Source organism: Vulpes vulpes, chromosome 1 (genome assembly GCF_048418805.1).
Source record: "Vulpes vulpes isolate BD-2025 chromosome 1, VulVul3, whole genome shotgun sequence".
NCBI classification, from domain to species: Eukaryota; Metazoa; Chordata; class Mammalia; order Carnivora; family Canidae; genus Vulpes; species Vulpes vulpes.
In genome coordinates, this window is record NC_132780.1 from 134257183 (window position 1) to 134283002 (window position 25820).

Genomic DNA, 25820 nt, shown 5'->3' on the forward strand with positions numbered 1-25820 from the left:
GATTGGTATTTTTAAGTTCCTTGGGGACCACATTACCCCGGCTCCCTTGCTGGCTTCTTCCTAGTTGGGTTAGCCAGTGGAAGGCACCAGCAGGAGATTAGAAGATGGGCTAAAGAGTATCTCTCCCCTTTCCCAATCTCATCCCTCCCACCTTGGGCAGTTCTGGCAATGATTATTCCATGGCCATGGCTGCAGCTATTGGGAGAGCAGGTCCTTTTGATGTTCCAACTCCATATCATCAAATATATTAAAACATACCTGCTTCTCACATTAAGTATCACTTTAATTATAAAACTTTTTGAGAAACAGCTGGGTGGCTCAGTTGGTTAAGCATCTGCCTTCAGCTCAGGTCATGATCCCAGGGCCCTGGGATTGAGCCCCGCATCAGGCTCCCTGCTCAGCCAGGAACCTGCTGTGCTTGCTTGCTCTCTCTCTCTAATAAATAAATAAACTCTCTCTCTCAAAAAAAAAAGACTTTTTGTAAGAGTTTGCATAAATTTAAGAATTTTGTGCTCGGGCATATACTATGCATTTTGTTCACATGGTTTAAACTTTATTGCATTGACATTGAACTTATAAAAGTTTAATTGAGTTTCAGTTGACTAGTTGGTATGATGTTACTTAGATAAATAGTCATTGGTTATAAAACGAATATTTGCTGTGGAACTCTGGTGTTCAGCCAGGGTTAAAAGCCATAACATTGGCTTGTCTGTCTACCTTCTGAGCTGGAGCAGGGCCCTGATAGTGAAGGACACAGGACAGGTCATTAACAAACTATTTACTTCATCTATTGCCCAGGGGAAACCCTACTGAAGACTCCAGTTGGATGAGCAAGGTGTTCAAGAAGAACAAACAAAAGACAAGTAGCACCAGAAAAGGCTTCCCAAGACATCCACGATCCAAAAAAACAGGCGGCAAAGTGCAGTGAGCATGACTAATGTTTTTCAAAATCTATGGGGAGGAAAAGCTCCGGGAAGAGTCTGCAGGAAGATCACAAGGGGCAGAGGAAGAATCAGTAGGAACAGGTGTTAGGAGCTGGACTTTGGAGTCAGACCCACCCAATATAAACTCCCTGCTCTGCCATAATCTTGCTCAGTGATCATGCTTAGGACATATGGTCTTTCTAAGCCTCTATTTCCTGATCTGTAAAATAGGGATTAATATTGTGAAGGTTTAATGAGGCCAACATGTAAATTTCTTGCAGAATGCAAGATGTGTAATCAGCACTCAATAACTTAGTAGGTATTAGGGTTATATGCAGAGGTTAACTACCTGCTTCTCAGTTTCTGAATAGAACTCTATTTACAAACCAAACTAAACAGATGTGTGACTGTGTGACCCTCAGCATATAGAGATCCTAACTGTTGTCAAGCTACAACTAAAAGCCCTAACCAATGTAAGCCTGCTTCTTACAGCTTTTTTATTATATTATATTATATTGTCATTGATCCATCAATTAACTTTGACTGAGCACCTAATGAGTGCCAACCACTCTTCTGGGCTCTAGAGATAGTAAAGATTAATTGAATTCAATCTCTGACTTTTAAAAAAACATTTTATTTATTTATTTGAGAAAGACAGAGAGAGATTACAGAGGGAGAGGGAGAAACAAAGATTCCCTGCTGAGCAGAGCCTGACACAGGACTCGATTCCAGCACCCCGGGATCGTGCCCTGAAGCCAAAGGCAGACATTTAACCAACTGAACTACCCAGGCACCCCTCGATCCTTAACTTTTAAAAGGTTACCCCAAAATTGAACTTAAGACCAAAGACAATAACCAAGTTTTAATTTTTTACTGAAATATAACATTGTTTTTTAAAGGGACATGCATATATACATACACACTTACAAGTGAAAAATGCCAGCTTCAAACAAACCAAGCCAGGGATCATCTACAACTATTTTATTGGATTGTCAAAATATTCTCTGAATGGAACAGACCCACACTGCTATCTACTTTGCTTCAAGCTTCCATTGGTCAGAAAAATCCCTAGATTATTCTAAGCGACAACATTCTGTAATGTTCCTGTCCCAGGTGGGGATCCCAGGTGAGCAGAGAGCTGTATCAGGGAGGTGAGGGTCAGAAGCTTGCCCTAGCATCTCAAGTTCACTTTGAGGTCCGGGCAAGTAGGTACTTGGTGGGTGGTGGGAAGGAGATTCTCAGGAATCCACTGCAGGAAGTGGGGCAGATGCATGTGTTACTTTCTGGATTAAAGGACAGGCAGGGAAGGTGCAGGACCCAGTGGGCAGTTGGCAGTCTCCTTGAGGGTCATGAAATTAGTGAATCCTGGAATTAGTTTCACTTTGTTCCTTGGTATCCAGCCCCAAGTCTTCTTTGACTTTTGAGCGTCTGTATCTCTGTTGCTAGGAGCTCAAGGTCAATTTTGGCCAAGAGACCATGGGCAGGTCTGCTGTGGGGGTGGGGAAGCTTCCTTGGAGCTGGGAATGCCATCTGGAAGCCAGGCTTAGAGTTAAGTCCCTTCATTCCAAAGCCAGGCTTCCTCTTATACATCGGAGCAGGGGGAACTATGTAATTCAGCCATAGCTACCCTGCTCATTAAATTTCTAAGAATCAAGGTGCTTTATAAAGAAGAAGGCTATGATAAAAACAAACAAAACAACATTCACAGCTGTGGGAAACACTGTTGTCAGTAGGTCACACATTCTGTCTGCGGCATTCCTTTATAGAACAGATTACGAAACTGCCTGGAAGCAATTTACCAATTGATGGTCTCAAGCAATTCCACGCAAATTCACTGCTCTGAGCTTCAAAGACCAGGGTAGGGGTAGGGGGGTAGAAAAGACAAGTTGAAAAAGGTTAGGCATAGAAGAGGAGTGATCCAGAAAGAGAGAAATCTGCTCATTTCCTCCCAGAGTATAATCACAAGAGACAGGGTCACATCCATGGGCTAGTCCTGTGCAACTCCTGGCCCCCAGCTAATATTCCTCCCAATAAAGAGGAGAGAAGCTAGAATAAAAGCTACAGAGTAGATGTTCCATACACTAATATCTCTCTCTCTCTCTCTCTCTCTGTTTCTTAAAGATTTTATTTATTTATTTGAGAGCAGAGAGAACCAGTGGGAAGGGGGAGTAGAGGGAGAAGGAGAGAATCTCATGGAGCCTGACCCAGAGCTCAATGCAGGGCTCCATCATACGACCCTGAGATATGACCTGAGCCAAAATCAAGAGTCTGATACTTTAGGGGATCCCTGGGTGGCGCAGCAGTTTGGCGCCTGCCTTTGGCCCAGGGCGCGATCCTGGAGACCCAGGATCGAATCCCACGTCGGGCTCCTGGTGCATGGAGCCTGCTTCTCCCTCTGCCTGTGTCTCTGCCTCTCTCTCTCTCTCTCTCTCTCTCTCTGTGACTATCATAAATAAATAAAATTTTAAAGAAATATATCCATATTTAAGAGTCTGACACTTAATCAACCAAGCCTCCCAGGTGCCCCTCCTTCTGTGTTTTTTAAGTCAGACGTTCAAGTTCATACTCTGATGCTGGTTATTTTAGTGAGTAGTTGCTGTTTGATAATGCTACCTAACAAACACCCCTCTCCATCTCAATGGATTACAAAGCAAATGTTTATTTTGCTCTTTCAGAGTTCTGTGACTTGTCTGGGATAGATCTGCTTAGGCTACAGGTTGGAGTCGAGTTTGATCCCTGTCCCTTTCATTCCAGGACCAGCAGATGTGCCAGATATGCTCTGCCTCTGGATCATGGCTAGATACATGTCTCAGCCTGGCTTTCCTCTGCTAGTTTGTCTCTCCTCCAGTCAGATTTCAGCAGTCGTCTGATGCGGGTTGTGTAACTGGCCTCAAAGTGGCAAGACAGATTGAGAAATTCAGGGACTGCCTACGGCTACAAATGGAAAAGGAGGAGGTCCCACTTGCTAACTGCCACTCAAATCCTCTGGACTGCTACTGTCTGTCAGACTCCTCGCATTTCTACCATTTCTACAGCTAGAAAGCCTCTCCTTTTAGTTACTATGGAATTTCCCCCTATTCAAATTAGAATGTGATGATAATAGCTAAAACTTAGAGTAGTTCTTATGTTCCAGGCATTGTGGTACAGAGAGGGTAAGCAACATGCCCAAAGTCACACAGTAGGTAATGACAGAGCCAGGATCCGAATCCAAGTTGTCTGTCACCAGCATCTTAGTGTCAAGCACTAAGTGATATAGCCTTCCAGGGTAGGAGCACCAGAGTGCATCGGAAGTCACAGGGTCTAGTCCTAGATTGTCTGTTTGGCAGGGAGGGTGCACTTGGAGGTGCACAGACATGGCAGGGATAACTTGGGTGCCATGCTAACAAAGTTGGACCTCACCTGTGGTGCTGGGGAGACATCACAGGGTTTAAACAGAATGACATGGTCAGATTTGAAAACCATCCAAGAATGTACCGTGTACAGTGCACACGCCAACATTTCTCTGAGGTGGACTCTGCAGGAGGCTTCCTACAATATCCTTTAGAGGGCCAATGACTGGCCAGGGCCACACAGCAAGTGGAAGAGGCCTTGAAACTCAGGGCTTCCCATTGCCCCCTTGTCTCATTTGTCCTCACACCTGCTTTCTTGGCTTTTCACATCCAGGTCTGCTCCCTGTCCCCTCGACTTCACTCTGCTCTCCACTTCCGAGACAGTTTGGGTCACCTACAGGCCTCATCCCAGCCAGATCCAGGAACACAGCTGTCCTGAGGTATGGAACTGTCCAGCATCACCCTGGAGGCCACACACGACCTGCTCTGTCCCCAAATGCTGCGGTGACCTCTGAGCACGGTTGACCCAGTTTCCTTTCTGACCCCACCTGCCTCTTCCTGGTCACAGTCAAGGCCAACCCTAGCACATATAGTTACTCATGTACTAAGAAAACAGTACCCTTTCTGAGAGAACTTGATTGCGAGCTGTTGGATGATCTTGATAATACACTGATTTTGTTAAAACAGTTGACTGCCACCTGCTAGAAATCTGTATGAATGACATATAAAGCTACAAAACGGTACACATAACATACAAAACTGTACAAATAACATGTGGCATAAATAGGTCCATGATATGTGGCCCCGTTGCATTGGCAGTTTCTCCTTGTACAGTATACAGTCTGTACAACTGCACTCAGCACTCTGGAGGCCACTCCACTTCTTTTCCCTTCTCGAAAAGCCAAGTATTAACCAGACTTTTGTAAATCTAATAATGTTTCAAACACTCTTTTATCTACTCCTGCTCTGCAAATGGAATTCTCCATTTGCAAACAAAAACAAAAACAAAAACACAACAAACACACACACACACACACACCCCACAAAAAAACCCTCTTGTATAACAAAGTGGGATTTGCTAACTGACTTTTTGGTATAAATTGAGATTTCCAATTTACACACATCAAGTTGGCTATAATGGGGCCTGGCTACTTGCTTGGGGCTGCCCGAGGCATAGGAAGCTATGAGTGATGTTCTCAGTGAAAATAAGGGGAGGAAAGTCCTAGATGAGGGACTTAGAAATGATGTATCTCTGTCCTTTTTCTAGGAAGCTGTGAACCAAGAGAGAACTTGAGCTGGAATGAAAGAGAACCTGTTGACCGCAAGGTAGAACCTTCTCCCCAAGGCTCTCAAACACATTCTCTTCACCTAGGCCTTTTGGGGATCAGATGTCACCCACGACCAAGCCTGTTAGTGCAGAGGGTCCTGCTTCTCCTGGTCAAGCACCTCCTTGTCTGAACAATCTCTCAGCTTCTCTGCGGTCCTCCAGCCCTTCCACTACTCTGCTCTGGACAGAGAGATGGACACCAACATGGATAGGCTCTGAAGAGCCCACAGCACATCCTGCTCCCATCTGGCTGGGCTCTGGGCCTTCCTCCCAGCCCAGCCTGAGTTTGCTTCTTCGAGATGGACCACATCACTTCTGGCCCACCCGGGATCTAGTCTACAGGGCCAAGCTCTTGGGGGTTGAGCAAGACTGAGCATGGATGCACTTTCCTCTTTCCTGTGGTGTCAAGAGACTGAGCTCTTTGGTTTTGTCTTGTTTTTAATTCTCAAGTGTACCAAAGGCTTGATTTGGAACCACTGGACTCAGCTGCTCAGTGGAATCACTTGTGGAGCGAATCCGGCCTGAGGTCTTTAAGAGGACTTATGCAGCGCGGCCATGTTGAGCAGGCCACCCTGGGCTTCCCTGAGCCCTGGTGTGGCTGTGGAGGAAATGGGAGGCCAAATGCCCCTCCCCTTCCCATCCCCAGGAGGGCGGCACGAGGGCAGACTCTGCTGTTCACACCTTAGTGAAGACATCCCATGACAAAGATACTCTCAGCCTCAGTTTTTCCAGCCTGTCCCCCCAAAAATTAGCCCCACTTCTTGCTGGAGCATGGGTAGCTTCCAGCCCCAAGCCAGGCCCCATAAGGAAACCCAGGCTGCCCACAGGCCTCAGATGTATTTGCTTAGCAAATTCTGGAATGCAAAACCCAGATGACTGAGTGGAAAACAGCTTTGAACTTGGTTGGAACCCCTGGAGGAAGCATGCAAATGTTAGCCATGGAGGGTGGAGGGCTGTGGCAAGGCGGCCTGGTGGAGCCTAGTCTAATGGGGCCATGTCCTGGAGCAGGAGTCCACACAGGCAGCCTTAAGAAAGTTCTTCCAGGAAGAACCTAACTGATGTGGGAAACAAAGGCAAAAGAAAAAATTAAATGTCCTTTGCTGCCTACAGCCCATTGACAAGGCCTTGAAACAGGCAGAGTGACTTTCCTCTGGGAGCTCAGCTGCCTCCGCGTTGACACTCTCCTAAGGGCAATGTTACTCCGACCCCCCAGGATTTCCTGTAAACCTACTTTTACATATAAAACTCCCTTTGGAAACTTCCTCTATCTCTAACCCCCCCTCATGATACATGTTAGCAACCATCCTCCAGGCACATGGTCCACTGATCTACATCTGAAGGGGCTCTTGATAGAGTTTTTACTAAACGATAATAAATGACCTTTTCCTAACAATAGCCAGTGCCCTCTTGCTCCCTCAGGATCCTGAAAACCTCGTTTCCAAAACGCTTGGAGGCTTGCACCGTCCCTAACCCCCTCCCCACTTGAAAGTATATAGACAGTCACAGCTCACAGCCCCAGGGCTGTTCTTTCTGCCCACAGGTCCTGTCCCCCTGCTTTTAATTAAACCACCCTTTTGCACCAAAAATGCCTTAAGAATTCTTTTGCGGCTGTCAGCTTTGCACTCCAACATTTCCTACATCACTAACTGTACCTTTGAGAGGCTCAAAAGGGTCAAATCTCAGGTGTTCTTGCACCTTCTGCCTACCTGATACTGATACCCTGATGCTGTGGCTCAGACGGGTCAAGGGGAGCACCTGGGGACCGTGTAGCGGGGAGGAGAGAGGCCCCTGCAGTGGCCCACCTGGCTGTGTCTCCTGCTCTTGTGGTTTGCAGGTGGCTGCGTGCAGGGGGGGGCAGGAGACACGTGAACGGGGGGAGGGAGGGTTTCATTCCCATGCAACTCTATTCCCTGGTGTGCAAGGGGGACTTGAACATAACAATAAATTGTTCCAACCGAAAGCCTGTATTTATTTATTTTTTGTTAATTTTTTTTAATTTTTATTTATTTATGATAGTCACAGAGAGAGAGAGAGAGAGAGAGGCAGAGACACAGGCGGAGGGAGAAGCAGGCTCCATGCACCGGGAGCCTGATGTGGGATTCGATCCCGGGTCTCCAGGATCGCGCCCTGGGCCAAAGGCAGGCACCAAACCGCTGCGCCACCCAGGGATCCCCCGAAAGCCTGTATTTAGAGCCCAAATGCCCTTATGTTAGCGTTATGTTACTATCAGAGGTTATCGATAAAGCCCCCTGGATACTTTCCTTAATTTTGCTTATTTCCCTTTTCCCCTTTACAAGGTAATTAGGAGAATTGTTCTTGCATTAGCCCCAGGCTTGCCAGATAAAATACAGGGCAACTTGTTCGATTTGAATTTCAGAGGAATCATTACTCAGTAAGAGTATGGCCCCAGCATGGCTATTATTTGTTGTCTATCTGAAATTCACAGTTAACTAGGCCACCCATATTTTTATTTGCTAAATTTAGCAACTCTAATTAGCTCCTTTCTCCTTATAATGCTTTTTTTTTTTTTTTAAAGCCAATACTAGTAGATTGTTTTTTGATGTGCCAGTCACTGTACTCTGAAATTGGATGTCTCAGGCTGCGGAGGTCAAGGGCAGACCGCTCTGGTCTTCCAAACAAGCATATCTGAATGACCTCTCCAGCCCAACCCTCCCTGATAACTCAGCTAACACCCCGGAACTCAACCAGGTCTTGGCTGACCCCATTATCTCTGACTCACTCACTTAGCCTCCTGACTTCTCAGGGTCAGAAATGAGGTTAATTATGTCCTGATGCTACTTACCCACCTTTTCAAAGCCTTTCAGAGCAGCAGGGTCTCCCATGCATCTCAGCGCTCTTGAAAGCCTCAGCGGGGTGAGTTAAGGGAACCCCGCCCTCACACAGTAGTGTCCCTGCCACCCTATATTCTTACTGGCACTAAAGTCCCATAATGAGTAAGGCCTGTGAACAACCTGAGGGCAGAGGTTGTGCCTTTTGCATTTGTGTATTCCACAGAGCTAGGTCAGATCTGGCACGTAGTAAATGCTCAATAAATATTGGTTGAGTAAATGAACTACTGAATGAGACAGTACCCGGAGGCACTAAAACAGGGGTTCTGGGACCTGGATCCTGTCCTGGTTCTGTCTGTAGGGGGCCGCGTGACCTTGAACAAGGCGTCTGCCCATTCTGAGCCCCTGTTTCCTCGTCTATGAAGTGATGTGCTGCCCTCTTCTGCCCTCCTCAGATCATTACAGGGAGCCTTCAAGGTTGGGGAGTGGAAAGGTGGTTGGGAAAGAATCTGTACACCAGAGGGCCGCCTTCCCCAGGGAGCCACTGGAAGAATTCATGCATTCCTTGAGAAAGGGGAGAGGAGGTCTTCGATGCCTTTCAGCAGAGACCATATTCTCTGGACCAAAACCCAGACACTGTATCCTGTCCATTTTTACCCTGGTTCTGAGTGACAGTTTGGGCACCAAAATTAGGGACTTACTAAAACAGATGATGTAGAATCAAGACTGGCCCAGATATTCTTGGACTGTCATCTTGGCAGGCACAGAGTTGTAGAATGTCAGGTCCAGAGGCAAGTCTCATGTCCCTGAGGTCCTCAGCCTGTGGGGAGTTAGACTAAAACCCAGGTCTCCTGATGCTCAGGGCACTCCACCACTGTCTTACCAAGTTGGAGCCCAAGGATGGGACCCCTGGGTAGCTGCTGGAGAGGGACCCCCAGCTGGGGACAGGGAGGCTGACCCTCACAGCCTTGCAGGCACCAGACTGGCCTAGATGTGGCAGGTGCCCTCACACCCTGCCACCATTGTGAATAATCCAGATTAGACCTTTGTGCAAGGCAATGTCTTTATTTGCTTAAATAACACAGTACAAAAATGAGACTCAGATGCCAGCATCAGGAACTCATACCAAATACTCCTACAACTGAAAGGACATCATCCCAAATAAGAAATTATGTACAGAAGGTTCCTGACCCTCATTTCAGAACTGATTCTGCCCCTTTACATTTAGGGGTTGTGTTCTTGACACTAAAATAAATCCATAAATAGCTCATCTCTCCCCAACTTCTTAGGATCGGCAATAAAACAAGATGACTTCAGAATATGCTTTGTTGAACTTCCTAAAACTTTGCCTCCGGCTTGAGGCCAGTCCTAAGTGCCCAAGGCCTCACCGCCCTTTGTTTTACTCCCTCTCCAGTCCTACCCTACAGTGATCACCATGGGTTCAACACGACAATGCAGTGTCCACTATAAGGGTAATAAGAATGAGTCTAGATTTTAACACTGTCTCCCCCATGGTCATGTGTTCCGGGCAATGTCCAATGGCTATGTTTATAGCCCTGTTGGGCATGCAGGGACGTGTGCAAATTGCCCATCTGAGCCAAGCTGTTCAAACTATTCAGCTTCGTAGAAAGCAGAGCCTCTAACAGCCTACACCTCACCTTTGTGCAAAAACAAAAGGGAGTCCCTTTCTCAAGACACTTTTCTGCCATCAGGTAGAAAACTATTATCATAAATCTATAAATCTACAATGTCTAGGAAGTGAATAGCATTTCCTGGGGTATGGTACTCTTGAGCAGTGCACACCCATGCAACCATCCCTGGCAATCCATCTTAAAGCCCTTCCCTATTTCCTGAAAACTACCCAGTTGTATCTGTAATAAGAATAGCAACATACATGAACATAGCACCATGTAATTTTCAGAACTCTCCATATTCATTTTCTCACTGACTCTTGACAAACCCTCATGAGATGGGAGAAGTGCAAGACATCAGCTTCACTTCTCTGGACATAGAATTATAGTATCACAACACTGGCAGGATTCTGAGAGACCGAGGATCCCCAATTCACAGGTCTTCCCTATCTGAGGCCTGTAGACTTCCTGAGAGGTATCTGCACATCCATGTGGATATTGGTAATCACTGTTGGTCAACTGAATAAATTGCTTGTTGCACATGGATGCACATCTGGCTAAATGCATGTGGGTATTCTGGTGGGAGATTAAACAAAAATTTATATAGAAAACTAAGGCTCACTTGAAATTGACATCTAGAAAATGCCAGCCAGCTTTTCACATGATAGTAGGTATCGTTTTAGCCCCTAAGGGTCAGGAAAATACATGATAGTAAAAAATAAGGGTACCTAAGTCCATACTAGGGTTGGCCCCAGAATGTGAAGGCCTTGACCCCAGCCCCCAATTTGGAGATAGAACTACCGGTTGCACAATCCCAGTTGAGGACCACGGCCTTCCAAGGAATGCCTGGTAGAAGCATCTGGATCTCAGGAGCTCTCATACTCATTTGTCTGATCATTCATTCATTCAGTGAAGACTTAAGGACTGCCTCCAACTCAGTGGGGTGTATTTAGCCACTGAGTGAAAGCCTGACTTCCCTCCCATTTAGGGAGACTTCAGCATGATAGAGTCCAAAGAGGTCTGATGGGTCACATAGTTTTTGCCCAGAATCCAAGGTGTGGAGAAGGTGACAAGTCCAGGGTCTTGCAGCAAGTTTGGGGCAGGTCAGGAGGTGGAGCTCTGGTCTCCTAACTCCCAGTACAATGCTTTTCTTTCCCCGACATGGCCTCTGCCTCCTGCTAAGTGGAAGAGAGCTTTGTGTATCTCAGTCTCAGTAAGCCCACAAGGGCACATGGACACAGATGGCCATCCATACTTGTCTTCATTCATGCCTGTGAAGCACTGGATTGGGATATTATGAAGCATCTTCAGAGGGTCCCGGCTAAAGCTTACAATTGCTCAGGTAGTTCAAGGAAACTTGAGTTAAAAGCATAGCTTTTAATCTGGACTTTGGGTTTCAGGACTTGTGATATTCTGAGAGGAGAAAAAAGAACATAGGTTTTAGCCATAGCTCAGTTACTCATGAGTCCCACTCTAATAGCAACAGACAATAGACTTCTAATTAACATATTAACACACCACACTAGCTGTCTTTACTCAGACAGCAGCTCTTGCCTTATAGTGCCCTCCTGGCCCTTTCTCCCCATCAACAGCCTCCCCACCCTCAAAGGCCAAAACCTATGCCTGCCACCTCCTGGAAGGCCTCCCAAATCAATGGTTTCACTGGCCTCAGTTACCACTAATTTGGCATTTTACTGAAACTTAATTGTGTCATCAGGAAACATTCTGTCTTTCCGTATAACAGAACCATACAGAGGCCCTCCAGCATCTCACACAGCTGGGCCCAGTGGAGGCTCTCAATACTTATTGGTTGAATGAATGAAAGAGTGAGTGAATGAATGGTTAGTAAAACCAAAAGCTGGAGCTAGGGCTACTGAGGAAGTCAGAGCTGTTGTTTCTATAATATCTTTCACAAAGAACTCAGATGACTCCGTAAGTTTTTATCTAACCCATCCTAGATGGCAAATTATCCATAATAACCCATATCTGGGCAAAGATAATGAGGCTGAGGAAAGAGACATCGAAGGTCATAAGGAGTTCTCACCAGGAAAACAAGTCAACATAGAGCAGACCATGTGAATGACAAGAAACGAGTATTATGAGATCAGAGCTTTCTTGAGAAACTTATCATATGACTTTGAAAGGTAATTCCAGGAAAGACTGGGTGTTTCCATAATGGTGACATCATTGTACTAAAGATCTAAGGACCGTTTGGATGTAGAAGTCCTGTTTGGCCAATGCCAACAGACAGAATCCTTCCTCCCTTTATTTCTTTTTAAGATTTATTTATTTATTTATTCATGAGACACACACACACACACACACACACACAGAGGCAGAGACACAGGCAGAGGGAGAAGCAGGCTCCATGCAGGGAGCCCAGCGTCAGACTGGATCCCAGGTCTCCAGGATCAGGCCCTGGGCTGCAGGGGGCGCTAAACCGCTGCGCTACAGGGGCTGCCCTCTTTTTTTTTTTTTTTTTTAAGATTGATTTTATTTATTTATTTATTTATTTATTTATTTATTTATTTATTTATGAGAGAGAGAGCATGAGCAGGAGGAGAGAGATAATTAGACTCCCTGTTGAGCGGGGAGCCTGACAGGGGGCTCAATCCCAGGACCCCAGGATTTTGGCCTGAACCAAAGGCAGACGCTTAACCAACTGAGCCACCGAGGCACCCTGTGGAACACTTCCTGTAATGTCACCCCTTCATTCAGTAGATTCTGCACTAAAGATCTAGGTCAAAAGGCCTATAGGCAGGTTATCTTAAGTGATTTTGAAAAAAGTGGGGAACGCTGTTTATCAGAATCCACCAGACAACATGAAAACTCAGACTTTAAAAAAATCAGTGAGGAGTATTATTTCTAAAGGGACCACCTCAGAGCCTTAGGGGCAGGGGCGAGGTTATTAGGAAAAACACGAAACCAATCAGAAGAGTGAACTTGATGATAGGGAGAAGCTACTTTTAATCAATCAACCAAGACAAGGTCAATGAAGGATCACTGCCCCCTAGAAGCCTTCCAGATCCAACAGGATCCTCCTCATCTACCTCAACCACTTACTTCACTTGATATGGAATCTTACTCTGCTTTGTCATTCGAATTTTATGACAGTCTTGAATTTGGGAAGCCAAACAGCACAACCCATGAAATAATAAGAAGGGCAAGCTAAGGTAGCACCGGGTCCAATATTCCACATCCAAATCAAAAAGTATGGAAATGCACATACAATTAGGGGCTGGAGCCAAATAAAGAAGATTCTAATGATCAAATAAAGTAAAGCCAGTGAGGGTTTGGGGGAAAAAAATAGATCACGTGGGTTAGAATCATCTCACAAGGCCTTAGTAAGAAGGTGACATTTGAGCTAGACCCCAAAAGTCAAGAACTCAGCAGAGGAGGGGAGAGGACAGTATGCCAATCCTGTTGGGATCTTGAGCTGGGTGTTGCTTGTTCTCACCTGCTGGGCCTCCCGACAGGGGAAGTGGGAGTAGCTGTGTTGGCTGTAGCGCAGGCCCATGAGGCTGAGGACGGCGTGGCTGTTGTTGCCAGCAAATTTGTTAGGCAAGCCAAAGGCAAAGTGGTAGGGTCCCTTAATTAGCTTCCTGTCCGACTCCGTAGAGTGGGCCTGCTGGCTGTGTAGGGTGGCTGCCAGCTTCCTGAGGGAGGAGTCTGAGAGCCTGTATAAAAACCTCTTAAAGCTGGGGTGTCGCTTGATCTGGAAGCAGAGATGAAGACAGGCCATCAGTGCTGCTGGCGAGTAGCCCCCTCCCACCAGCTGCCCCTGGCCCCAACTGCGTGCACCCAGGCTGGACACCTTCCTGTCCCTGGGATGAGCTCCCTTGTTAAATGCTTCCACCACCCCCAGCCTCTCAGAATCTGTTCCGCAAGATTCAACTCCAAGCAGCAGAACAACATGGAACAGGAAGAATGTGCAGGTCTTTGTATAACAGATGCTTAAGTAGCATTTACTAGCTGTGTGATTTCTCTGAGCCTCAGTTCAGTTGTGGGTAAAATGGTGGTAATAATACCCCCACCCACACTCAGCGTTGTTCGGGGAAAGGGATTAAGTGAGATGGTTTATGTAAAATGTTTCATGCAGAGTAGATGTTGGATGGATTTAAGTTCCTACTCTAAGTTGCTTCCTCTTAATACCTAAATGTCCTAGGTTGGGTTCCCCCAGAGACAAGGGCTTAAGTGCAGTTGGTTTATGTGGTCAGTGATGCTGCAAAACACCAACGGAGGATGAAGATCCAGGACAAGGATGGGAAGGAGGTCCACAGAGGTTAGCTACTGAGCCTGGTCCTCGCTGGCCACTCCAGGAGTCAACATAGAGCACACTCCTCAGAGTTATCCTCTCAAGGGGCAAGGAAGCTAAAGTATGTATACACCAGCTCCCAGAAGCCATGGGCTGCTCCTCAGAAGGTGGGGGGTGATCATTCTGGCCTACTGTGTGGATGGTAAAATGATTCTAGGGGCCAGTCCTCAGGCAAAAGGATGCAGGTGCTGGCAGTGGGGAGCTGGGCCAGTGAGCACTGTGATGGTAAGGTGAGACACTCACAGTGTCCCTATGCTCATGACTCATCTGTGATCTGGGTTCATATCTATTGCTTCATATGTGATCTGTGTTTGTTTCTCCAAGTTGACTGTGAGATTTTCAACAAGAGAACTTTCTGTTATTGGCTCTTTGGCAGGAGAGGCAAAATCTAAAAGCTTGAAACAACTGCTGATCATAAAGATGCTGAAATGTGTGCCAACACAGAGTGAAAAGAAAGCTAGTAGAGGACAAGATCAATGGGACTGGCAGGCCCAGGGAAAGGGGCTTCAAGGGAGGTGTGAACATGAGTTGAACTTCAAGGGGGATTTGGATTGGGGAGGTCCTGGAGGGCGGGGTGAGCCGCATAGACATTATATTAAGCTAACATTTATCTCATCTGCTATGTGCCTGGCATTTTCTATATATGCACTAAACTTTGTCAAGTAGGTATGTACCCCCCATTTTGCAAAAGAGAAAACCAAGACTCAGAGAGTTTAAGGGACATGCCCAAGGTCACCTGGATGTAGAGATGGGGATTGAATTCAGGCCTGAGTTGTGGGTTATGAGGCCCCTGGGGCCAGCCTTGGGGGTACTGAGTAGTCCTTACCTGCTCCCCTAACTGGCCATCCACTTCCTGGAGAAGGTCCGCCAGCCTCTGAATGATCACCTCCTCTACAGAAAATAAAGAACGATTCAGAGGCCATTGACAAGTTCTGCAACAACACACCCTCCCACTACAGACGGTATTTTGTCTCTAAAACACAGTACAGGGATCCCTGGGTGGCGCAGCGGTTTGGCGCCTGCCTTTGGCCCAGGGCGCGATCCTGGAGACCCGAGATCGAATCCCACGTCGGGCTCCCGGTGCATGGAGCCTGCTTCTCCCTCTGCCTGTGTCTCTGCCTCTCTCTCTCTGTGACTATCATAAATAAATAAAAATTTAAAAAAAATTAAAAAAAAAACACAGTACACAGATGAGTTTTGAAGGGCAAAGAAAAATCTTCTCCAAAACTAGGGCTGGAGCATGAGAGCTTTATTTGAGTTTGCTTTATAGGAATTGAAAAGACTTTGGCCAGTCGAGCCTCACCTCAGCTCCATTTTTACAAATGTGGAAACTGAGATCACCCAATGTCTCCTATCCAGGCTATAGAGTAGCATGGTCACGAATGGGAGTTGGGACCAGGAGCAGCTAATTAGAAAGCAGGGATGGGGAGATGCCACAGCCATGGATGTAACAGGATCGCGTCCACCAGGCGGGGCTGTAAATGGCCACATGCGTTTGTCTGATCCTACCAAGATCCAATCGCAAATATTCTGAATATTTGCAGACCTTTCATCATCAACAGTTGGCAGCTTGAAATCAGCCATGGTGGAGACACTTACACCACGAAAATCTGCAAAAGCTACATATCAGGGCTCCCCCACCACACCCACCCTCATTCTGTTTGCCAGAACACCACTGGTTATGAGACCCAGAGCAAGCCGGGAATGTTATATGAAACATTCGAGCAAACCAGTGGAGCAGGGTGGGTGAATTTACATCCCACAGAAAGACAGGTGTTCTCTACCTCACCTGCAACTCGGCCCCAGGAGCCCCAGTTGAAAGGCCAAGGCTGCCTCCTCCCCAGCCTGCTAGAGTCTCCTGGGGTATTTGTCAGTAGCCCTCTCAGACCCTACTCGAAGTCACCCTCTGAGACCCACGCAAACCGAAGCCCCACAGCAGCCGCCCGCCCCGGGAGAGAGTAGGGTGGTACTAACTAGATTCGAACACTTCATCTGGCTGTGGTCCCTCCTCTGGCTTATGGCCTCTGGTCTGGGAGGGTCCATCTGAGGGCCCAACAGGTGCCCCTTCGGTGGGCAAGGACTCCCGGAACTCGACACCGTCCAGATCTGAGGGCAGAAAGGAGATGGTGTGAGCATGTTTTGCACCTGTCTCAAATCCACAAGCATATCCAGGTCCAGGTTCTGACAAGAAGCTGTCCAAAGGCACTGGCCCCAGAGGGGTCCTGCTTCCCTGGGCTCCTCAGGGAGCCCCCAGACCTCCAGCGCCCGCCTCAAAGGCATTCACAGCGCCTTCTCTACCCCCTCCAGAAATATTCTTATTTTCTGCCACCAGCCCCCTCTGCCTCCCTCCTCACAATGCAGGAGGAAACAGAGCAGGCCTGTCCACAGATCCCACCAGATGAGCCCACATCCCCTTTGCTCTGTGAGGCTTTGCCGAGTCACTTCCCCTGCATGAACCTCACTTTCTCCATCTGTCAAATGGAAATACCAAGGCTGACTTCACTGGTTGTAAGTGGTTTAAGTGAGATAACATGTGGGACAGTAGCATGTAGTGGGCCCTCCATACATGTCAAGGGAATCACTGTATACCTCATGCTTCGGAGGAGTAAAAAAGGCCCTGGCCATATCCTACTTCATCACACCCAGGTCTCTGTGGTTTTCTATTAGCTTTCGGGTGAGTCAGATGCACCCAGCTGATCAACCCATGCACTGCTCTCCGACTGCATTTGATTTTAAGTATTTGTGTGTTTGTGGGTGGGGGAAGGGAAGGCTTGCATCGTGGGTGGTGGGTCCAGCTGGCAATCAGCACCCCCTCTCTCGACAGCCCTCCCACACCTCCCCACCTCATTGGAGCAGAGAGCCAGAGAGTGGAATCAAGCTTGAAGCAGAGGTCACACAGCTGGCCTAGCCTGCTCTGAAGGAAGCCCGGGGCCAGAGGCAGCCTCTGTTGCCATGGTGATGCTGGGGCTGCTCACCAAGGCTGCTGGAGGTGGAGGGCTGGTGGCCTCCCACACACAGGGGCAGAAAGCTGGGCCTCCTGTGCGGCCGGGACTCTGGGCTGGTGGCACCTGCAGCCCCAGCTCTCTTCTGGTCCTTGGAGCCATGTTTCTTATGAGAAAAGGCTTTTCTGAAGCTGCTCTTTTTCTCGTGGGATTTCCGTCTGTAGGGTAGGGACAGGTTTTCTACAGCCACCTCTGGTTCCTGGACTTGAAGCTGCTGTGGGGGAGATGAGAGAAACTGAGTCAGGGCCCCCGACCTTGAGGAGATTGCAAGCAAGCTGGGGAAAGAGACCAGCCCCCACTGAATCACACGGAGACCCCGTGTAGACCAGAGGGTGTGGGTGCAGCCTGGCCAGCGCGAGTGTGGCCTGAAGCCATGGGGGTCGGGGAAGCTGGCTTCAGGAAGGCCAAAGGCTTGGAGGTGGGCTCTGGAAAGATGGAGAATTGGGGGAGGGGCAGCGAAGTTATTATGCCAGGCAGGGGTGGGGGTGTCCCCAGCAAGGGTTGGGAACGTCGGCCTCACCTTCGCTCCCCACTGCTCCTCTGCATCCGGGAGTAGGGCAATGATCTTCTGGATGAATTCTTCTAAAAAAGAGCAAAATGGCGGCTTACACTCGAGGGTAGAGAAAAGCTTATCTATGGTCTGTCCTCATTTCCTAAGGCCCAAGTGGCTCCCTGGGTGAATCTGACAGGTCTCCAGGCTGCTAACGAGCTTGCCCTTGTCCGGTGTCCCAGGCCGGGCCCTGAGGACACCGGTAGATTCCTCAGAAGTGGCCTGAGGGCAGAGCTGGTGCCCTGGGAATATGTTCATTTCTCCGTTGGTCAGTGAGCGCCTATAGGTGCCACGTTCCCTGTGGAGGCCCTGCCTCCAGGAGAAGGTGCCTCGAGGCCATTTGGGAAGGCCTGGTCCCCTCGCCCAGCACCGCCTTCCTCTCCTACTTAGAACAGGGGCCCTCCTCAATTCCCCTTCAAGGCACGTTTTCTGTGAAGAGCAAACAAGGCAGGAGGGGTGTGGGGGGGAAGGGGATCTTTAAACCATCTCCAGACGCACAGAACTGACAGTGATTGTACGACCCCATCCTCGGCCCTGCCGATGGCAAGGAAACAGTAAGCATCCCGGCAGCCGGCAGCGGCCATCTGTTGCACTTCTCCCCCACAGCCCCTGCCTCTGTCCTACCCTCTGGACTTCTGCTGAGGCCCTGTCCTCAAGCTGGGCCCCATGGCCACACCAATAATAACAACAAAGGGCAGCTAACATTAATTAGCTCTCGGTAGCTTATTAACTATGCTGAGTGCCCCGGACGCCACACTGCCCCCTGCCAGCTGTGCTCAGAGGAAGTCAAGGCCACGTCACTGTCTCTCTCTGGGTCAGTTTCTCTTCTACATGTAGAAGGGTCGGATCAGATAATTTCCAACAGGCCTCCAAGAAGAGGAGAGGGTACTAACTGAATTCCAAGGCTGTGTTAGTCTGCACGTCCTCTTCTGGTTCCTGACCTCCTGCTTGGGCGGAAAGCTCGAAGGGACTTGGACCCCCACTGTCTGTGGATGCGGCCTCTTGTATGTTATGTTCCTCCAAGCCTGAGAAGCAAGAAGAAAGGGTGGGTGTGTTTCATCAATGTGAAGGTGTTGACTCACATGCAGAAGTTAGCAGAGGTTCCAAAGTTCACTCTGTGGCTAGAACGTGCAAAGGTCTTGATGCAGCAGAGGTGAGCGGTGGGTCAGGGTCAAGGCTCCCGTGCACGGGCCCAGACCTGCCTCCCTTATCCCGCTGTACTTCCTAACAACCGGTTTTCCTGGGCTCTGCCCTCCTCTCCTCCCTCCCCTGATAACCTCATCCCTCCTCCAGCATCTTGGCTTGGAGAAGAAAGGCCTGATTCCGTGGTGTGAATTATCCCAGCAGGGCCAGAAACCCCCTGCATGAGGACACCTGCCCCTGTGACCTGAAATTCTACCACTGGGGCTCATATTTGGTGTGAAGCATTGCCCCTCCTTTTTAAAATCTAAATTCCCCCAGCCAGGCCAAGTGGCTGGGCTAGGCGCTTCTCCCCGCCACCCAGGATGATCCTTTCTCTCTAGCTCAGTTTCCAACACTGGTAGGCCATGTGACTCTGAAACACATTGTTTTACCTCCTCAGGCCTCAGTTCTCTCATCTATAAAATGGAGATAACAATATGGCTATGAACACTGATTGAGTATAGACACGTAGTACGGAAGTGTCTTATTTTACAGGTGAGGAGCCTGAGGCAGTCACAGGGATGGCGAATGATATAGAAAGCGTAGCTCAGAGTTCAGGTGCCCTGCTTCCCAGGCCGTAGTTCCTTCCTGCACATGCTACCCCCTGCCAGGGTAGAGAAGCTGGATGATGGAGAGATGTGAATGGCTAAGGGATCCCTCAACAGTGTCTGCTGTGGGCTTAGCTGGATTGCCTGGGCAGTGAGGTCTTGCGTGTGGAGGTGATCTTTCTCCCCCACTGCCCTCCCCACACTGCTTGGAGCAGAACAAAAGTCAGAACTGGGATGGCAGCCCTTCAAACGGCCAATTCCAGCCCTGGAGAAGGTTCCAGAACTGGAAGCAGCTGCAGTGTTGCTATGGTGACTCTGAGTCTGCTCACCAGGGCTGCTAGAGGTGGAAGGCTGATGGCCCCCCACACACAGGGGCAGAAAGCTGGGCCTCTTGAGTGGCCGGGACTCTGGGCTGGAAACCTCTCCAGGCCCCGCTCTCTTAGGCTCCTCTGAGCTATGTTTCTTGTGAGAAAAGGCTCTCTTGAAGTTAGACTTTTTCTCTTGGGATTTCTTCCTGACAGCTGGCGCTGGGTTCTGCGACACCAACAGCAGCTGAGGAGCTTGAAGCTGCTGTGGGAGAGATGAGGGAAACTGAGTCAGGCCCTGACCTTGAGGAGAGGGAAAGCTCCTCGAGAAGCAACCAAAGAGCAGCCAGGTGCTTCGGGGTGGCCCCAGGTAAGGGAGGTGAGAGAGCCCAGAGCCGGGGAGCACTGAAGCCTGGAAGGGCAGACAGGGTTTGAGCATGGAGGAGGAGGAGGAGAGGGGAGTAGGGAGAGGAGGAGGGGGGTTGAGGTCAAGCCGATGGGGCTTTACACAGACCCTTTGCTCCTTACCTCTTCCTCCCACTGGTCTCCCACTCTTTGGAGAAATTCCACTATCATCTTGATGATTGTATCCTCTGGAAGAAAGTGAATGCACCCAGTTAGTCTTTCTATGTGCACAGAGACCCCTTTCTAATGACTGTCTTGGACTTCTGGGATCAACTTAGTCCTGTATTAAGAGACAGAGCTAAAAAAAAAAGAGAGAGAGAGAGAGAGAGCTCTTAAAACAGGTCCATGGCCCACGGACGTGGGGAAAAGCATCGTGTCCCAGGAGCTAATCCTTCTAGAGAGACTCTGGAGAGCCACAGGAAAGGGCAGTAGGCCAAAGCATGCAATTTTAGGCAGGCAATCTCAGGTCAAGCTTCAACCTGTACCCCCTATTTCCTTTGGCCTTTACAGATTTATAAGTACCTGCTTTGGGTTTGGCAAGCTGTATGACCTTGAGTAAATCTCTTAACCTCTCTGGGCCTTCATCTCTCTGTGAAGTGTGAATCGTAATCCCGGTCCCACTTCCCTCAGTTGGCTATCAGGCCATTAAGGAACTGTGCTTGGAAATAATTTAGGAGCCTAATACCAATCTTCCCACCTGCAAAGTTCCAGTGGGGAAAATGGTGGAGGCTCAGCCTAATTAAAGTAGAGAACGGAGAGACTCCAACAGATGTAACACAGACAGCCTGGCAGGTGGACACCTCTAGCACACCAAGTCTTTACGGAGAAACCACAAACGACATAAATGGTTTTCTTTGATACCCTCATCAACTGACCCAAAGACAGTATGCTCAGAGTAGCTTCTGCTAGCTGTCACCTGAGCGGTTTACATGAAAGAAGGTGTAAACAAGACTCCCCCAGCCCCGGGCTGTCTGCACATTTTGACTCAGTCAACCAGCCAATTTCCTCTCATGTGAAAAAACCAATCTGCGGGGCACCTGGGTAGCTCAGTGGTTGACCTCTGCCTTTGGCTCAGGTCCTGGGATCGAGTGCCACATCGGGCTCCCCATGGGGAGCCTGCTTCTCCCTCTGCCTATGTCTCTGCCTCTCTCTGTGTCTCTCATGAATAGATAAATAAAATCTTAAAAAAACAAAAACAAAACAATTTACGTGTAAAATAAACAGCCTGCAGAATAGCCAACTAGATGCCTTTTAGTTATTGTTTGACAGATGCAGAGATGTTTTATATCTTTTAAAATGTGCCCATTCATTATAGGGAATTAGATTCATAGAGCATTCACTATTGATTTTATTAAGGGCAATAACAGTATTGTGGTTGTGCATGAGACTGTACTCATTTCTTGGAGAGACGTGCTTAAGTATTTAAGGATGAAGGATCATTTTACTGAAAATGGCTCAGCAACAAAATTAAACACACACACACACACATTTATGAAGCAAATGGTGGCCTACATCAACAATTGTGAATATATGAGTATCTGTAGAACTCTTCCACTCTTCCATATATTTAACAATGTATATACAATCTATACTCTTCTATTCCACACTCCTTCTCTAAATTGAAAAAGACTAAAAAAAGTCTCATGCTCATTAACACATAAGGCAGGAACATTTGCCAGTGGCCGTTCTAATTCCTGAGACTCCCTTCTGTGAAACTCTAAAATAAGTAAATGTGACCAGAAGCCCCAGAAGGAACAAGATCTGTACACGATCTTGAGAGGACCATCCAAGGTCCAAGCAGTCATCCAGAACAATCCATTATAATCATTTGGTATCGGCCACCCCCACTGCAGAGAAAGAGGACACTGTAGATTCTGACTCACTGTCAGTGTTTTTGAGGTCTTCTCCCCACTGGTGACCTGTGGCTTGAGGAGAAATTTCTGCTGCTCCAGGACCCCCATCCTCAATGCACAAGGACTGGGGAAGATCAGAACCTTCCCCACCTGGAAGAAAGATGGAAATAAGTGTCTGGGTTGAGGGGGAGATCAGGGGGTGTCAGGGACGTTCTTCTGACTTTGCTCACGAACACAATAAAATGACAGAATTTGCAGCGAGACAGACACTGATGTAGCCAGCTCTAGGCTTAACCAAAAACAAAAAATCAGAAACCTGCCAAGGTTTCCATTTGAAAACAGGCTGCTTCAACCCAGGCATTCCTTCTCCTTATGAAAAACATGGTGAGTTTGGGGTCATCTGGGTGGCTCAGTCAGTTGAGTGTCTGACTCTTGGTTTGGGCTCACGTCATGATTGGACTCAGGTCATGATCTCAGGGTCCTGGGATCATGGGATCGAGCCCTGTGTCAGGCTGCACGCTCAGTGGGAAGTCTGCTTGAGATTCTCTCTCTCTCTCTCTCTCTCTCTCCTTCTGCCCCTCCCTTCACTCATGTATGCTCTCTAAATAAACAAATAAATAAATAAAATCTCAAAAAAAACCCAAAAACCCCATGGTGAGTTTTGAGTGCTCTACCTCCAGGTGCCTATAGTGCATTCAACTCCAGACATAAGAGTCAGAAAAGAAAGGCACCTTGGGGACCAGCTTCCTTGTTTTAGAAATGAGGAATCAAAGGTCCCAGAGAAGGGCCGTAACTTGCCCAAGGTCACAGAGCAAGTTTATTCCTGACATAGCCAAGTGTGGGACTGGCACTGGGCAGCTGGCTCTTTCCACGTCTCTGGCCGCACCCATGGTCCACACAGATGGATCGATGTCTGGGGCAGGGCTCCCCTCCTCACCTCTCTCCCTGCCTTCCCATTTCTCCCTGGTCTTTGCTCCTTCAACTAGAGTACTTAACAACAACAGCCACCATGTATGGACCATGGGCCAGCTCCGGGCCACAGCTATCCCAGTGGAGAGCAACTATTACCCCCATTTTATGGATTAAAAGAAAACAGTGGTGGAAATGGGGTTTGACCGCAGGCTTTCTGCCATGGTGTTGTTCTGCCTTGAAGACATTTCACAGTGGAGCTGTGCCTGATGGTCGCCCCACCTTCCACGTCCCTTCTGTTGAGAGGTTTGAAGAGCCCGCTTAGAGGACCATAGCCCTTGAGGGTGGGGCAGGGGGTTACCAGGCACGGTCTGCTCACCCTTGGGTGCTGGGCCCCCGTCAGCCTCATTGGAGCATGGGGTAGCAGCCAGGTTGGGCAGCCCAGTCTCTTGGCCTTCGGCCTCATGATCTTGGGCCCCCTTGGTTTCTTCAGCAACATGTTTCTTGTGACTGTGTTTCTTGCGGCTGGCCTTCTTGTCGGGGGCTTTCTTCCTGGGAGCTGTGTCCCCTGGTGCTTCTGGGGTTTCTGCAGACTTGGGGAGGCCTTCTTTCCCCTTTGCCTTCCGGCTGGCCTTGTCTTTGGGCTCCTCAGGGCCTGTCCTCAGAAAGAAGTTTATGATGGTCTTCAGCCACCCCTGCTGGCCCCGCTTCTGGGCCTTGTCCTTCTTGGTGTCCTGCGGAGGCCTCTGGTCACTGGAGAGAAACTTCTTGGTCTCCTCCAGGCTCAGGGCACCATGGCCATGAGCTGGGCTCTGGGGACATCCGGTCCCATCACTGGCCGTCTGGTGAAGCACCCTCTTGGAGGGGGGAGTGGACATGGGCAGGGAAAGGCCCTTGCAGTTCCATGACTCTGAGTCCTTCTTGGGGCTGTGTGACCTCTCCAGAGACCTGGCTCTCCTCCCCGACAGAGGCTTCTTGGGTCCCCGTGGATGATCCATTGCACTACAAACAAAACAAACAGCTCCCTTACAGGACACCTCCCAAAGATGTGCAGGTGGGCTAACATGCCGACGCATGCTCCGACCCACCCTGCCCATTCGTGTGAGTGACCATCAACCCCCAATGCTATTGTCTCCTTTAAATTCCTCAACCATCCTGGGAGGAAGGGCTATCTTTGTCCTCATGTTCCAGAGGAGGGAACTAAACCATAGGAGGTCATGCCCCAGATGTCACAGCCGGTCTGCAACTACCCCAGGGCCTCCAGAAGGACACGGCCTTGCCAGCAACTTGCTTTTAGCCCTTGAGACTGCTTGTGGACTTCTCACTGCCAGAACTGGAGGATGATTAATTCACATTTCCCCCAAACCTCTGAGTTTGTGGTATTTTGTTATAGCAGCAATAGGAATCTAATATAACTGGAGCCAGGGGCCACGTCCTGCCCCTTGGAACTTTGGGCAGGTCATGTACCACTGTCCTCATCTGAAATATGCCTGAGACCTGCCTGTCTGTCTCACAAGACAGCTCGGTAAATGGCAACTCTGCTCCTCCAATCGCTTGGGCCAAAAATTTGAAGTCATCCTGACTCCTGGCTTCCTCTTGCTCCCCACATCTAATCTGATGTGGTTTAATTCCACATCAGCAAAGACTGTTGGTTCCATAAAGCACATCTGGACCCCCACCCGTCTCCTCTCCTCCTCCACCACCCCATGGGTAAGCTAGGCCCAGCTCTGCTCACTGGGGCTATTGCAATCGCCTCCCAACTGGTCTCCCTGCTTCTTCCCTCAGCAGCCACGTGTTTCATTGTTATTGTCTGAATCTCTCTTCCTTCCCTCTGTTTTGCCAGGTCCTGTATCCTGACTGCCCAACATTCAGTAAGCACTCATTCAACAAATGAATAAATGTACAACACAAACATTTAGGAGACTGTGCAATACATAGGTATTTTTGGCTGCGTAGTTAACATACAGGACACATATTTGGACCAGTCCCATCTTAGAGCAGCGGGAGCCCTTCCTTTCTCCATCCAGAAGGAAGTAGCTGCCCACAGAAAAGATGATAGAAAGAATCATCTCCTCCTGGGCACCATTTTAATCAGGCCAGACTATGAGCAGTGCACCTAATTTGTGTGTCTTTAACCCGAAAGTCCTGTAGCTTCCCAATTCCTCCAAAGCTGTTCAGAAACCCTTTGCCCTTTGGGGGAAGCTAAAATAAAATATGGTCTTGAATCCCAAATCTGAGCCCCTGGAGATTCCTATGTAGTTTAGATACACAGACTGCCTATGCTACTTTGTAATTACAGCTTTATCATGCATTTACTAAGTATTATTTAGCATATTCCTTATTCAAGAATTACCTATTTACATCATATCTCCTGCATTTACCAACTAATTCATTAAAGTGTGCCCTATCACATGTCTAGCTTAGAGGCACAAGTAACAACCTATAATTGCAATTTCAGATGTGTGGGGATCCATGTGAATATGAGGAAAATACATAAAGAGAGAGAGGACAGGCATGGGGAAATACAGAGAGATTTGGAGGTGACCATAGCATTCAGGATATCTTCCCTGCTTCATGCACAGGTCTGGGGAGGAGGGACTTCGAAGGGTGGCCAGAGGCCAGCGGGAACCAGCAGCATTGCTGGGCACCCACATGGACAACCTTGCAGGAAATGATAAAACGGGCTGGGGAGGAAGCTGGCAATTTGGAAGTCTTTATTTGGTGTTTAATGTTCCTTAAACGGAACTTCTGA

At 48.5% G+C, this 25820-nt stretch overlaps 2 protein-coding genes across 3 annotated transcripts in view; one reads left to right on the forward strand and one right to left on the reverse strand.

Moving 5' to 3' along the window:
* Positions 1-7539, forward strand: part of PNPLA1 (patatin like domain 1, omega-hydroxyceramide transacylase) — a 47213-nt gene extending 39674 nt beyond the window's left edge. The window contains exons 8-10 of the mRNA XM_072730959.1: positions 799-924; positions 4587-4692; positions 5520-7539. Of these exons, the coding sequence (XP_072587060.1) occupies positions 799-924; positions 4587-4692; positions 5520-5546 (259 nt within the window). The 3' untranslated portion in view covers positions 5547-7539. The remainder of the gene's footprint in view (positions 1-798; positions 925-4586; positions 4693-5519) is intronic.
* Positions 7540-9413: 1874 nt separating this feature from the next.
* The window catches only part of BNIP5 (BCL2 interacting protein 5), a 48863-nt gene continuing 32456 nt past the window's right edge, over positions 9414-25820 (reverse strand). For both annotated transcript variants that reach the window (XM_072730982.1, XM_072730974.1), the window contains 11 exons: positions 23448-24070; positions 22190-22309; positions 20430-20494; positions 19926-20166; positions 18760-18891; positions 17837-17898; positions 17290-17530; positions 16289-16420; positions 15141-15205; positions 13457-13714; positions 9414-11412 (listed from right to left, as the gene is read on the reverse strand). In XM_072730982.1, coding sequence (XP_072587083.1) covers positions 11377-11412; positions 13457-13714; positions 15141-15205; positions 16289-16420; positions 17290-17530; positions 17837-17898; positions 18760-18891; positions 19926-20166; positions 20430-20494; positions 22190-22309; positions 23448-24066 — 1971 coding nt within the window. In that variant the 5' untranslated portion in view covers positions 24067-24070 and the 3' untranslated portion in view covers positions 9414-11376. The remainder of the gene's footprint in view (positions 11413-13456; positions 13715-15140; positions 15206-16288; positions 16421-17289; positions 17531-17836; positions 17899-18759; positions 18892-19925; positions 20167-20429; positions 20495-22189; positions 22310-23447; positions 24071-25820) is intronic.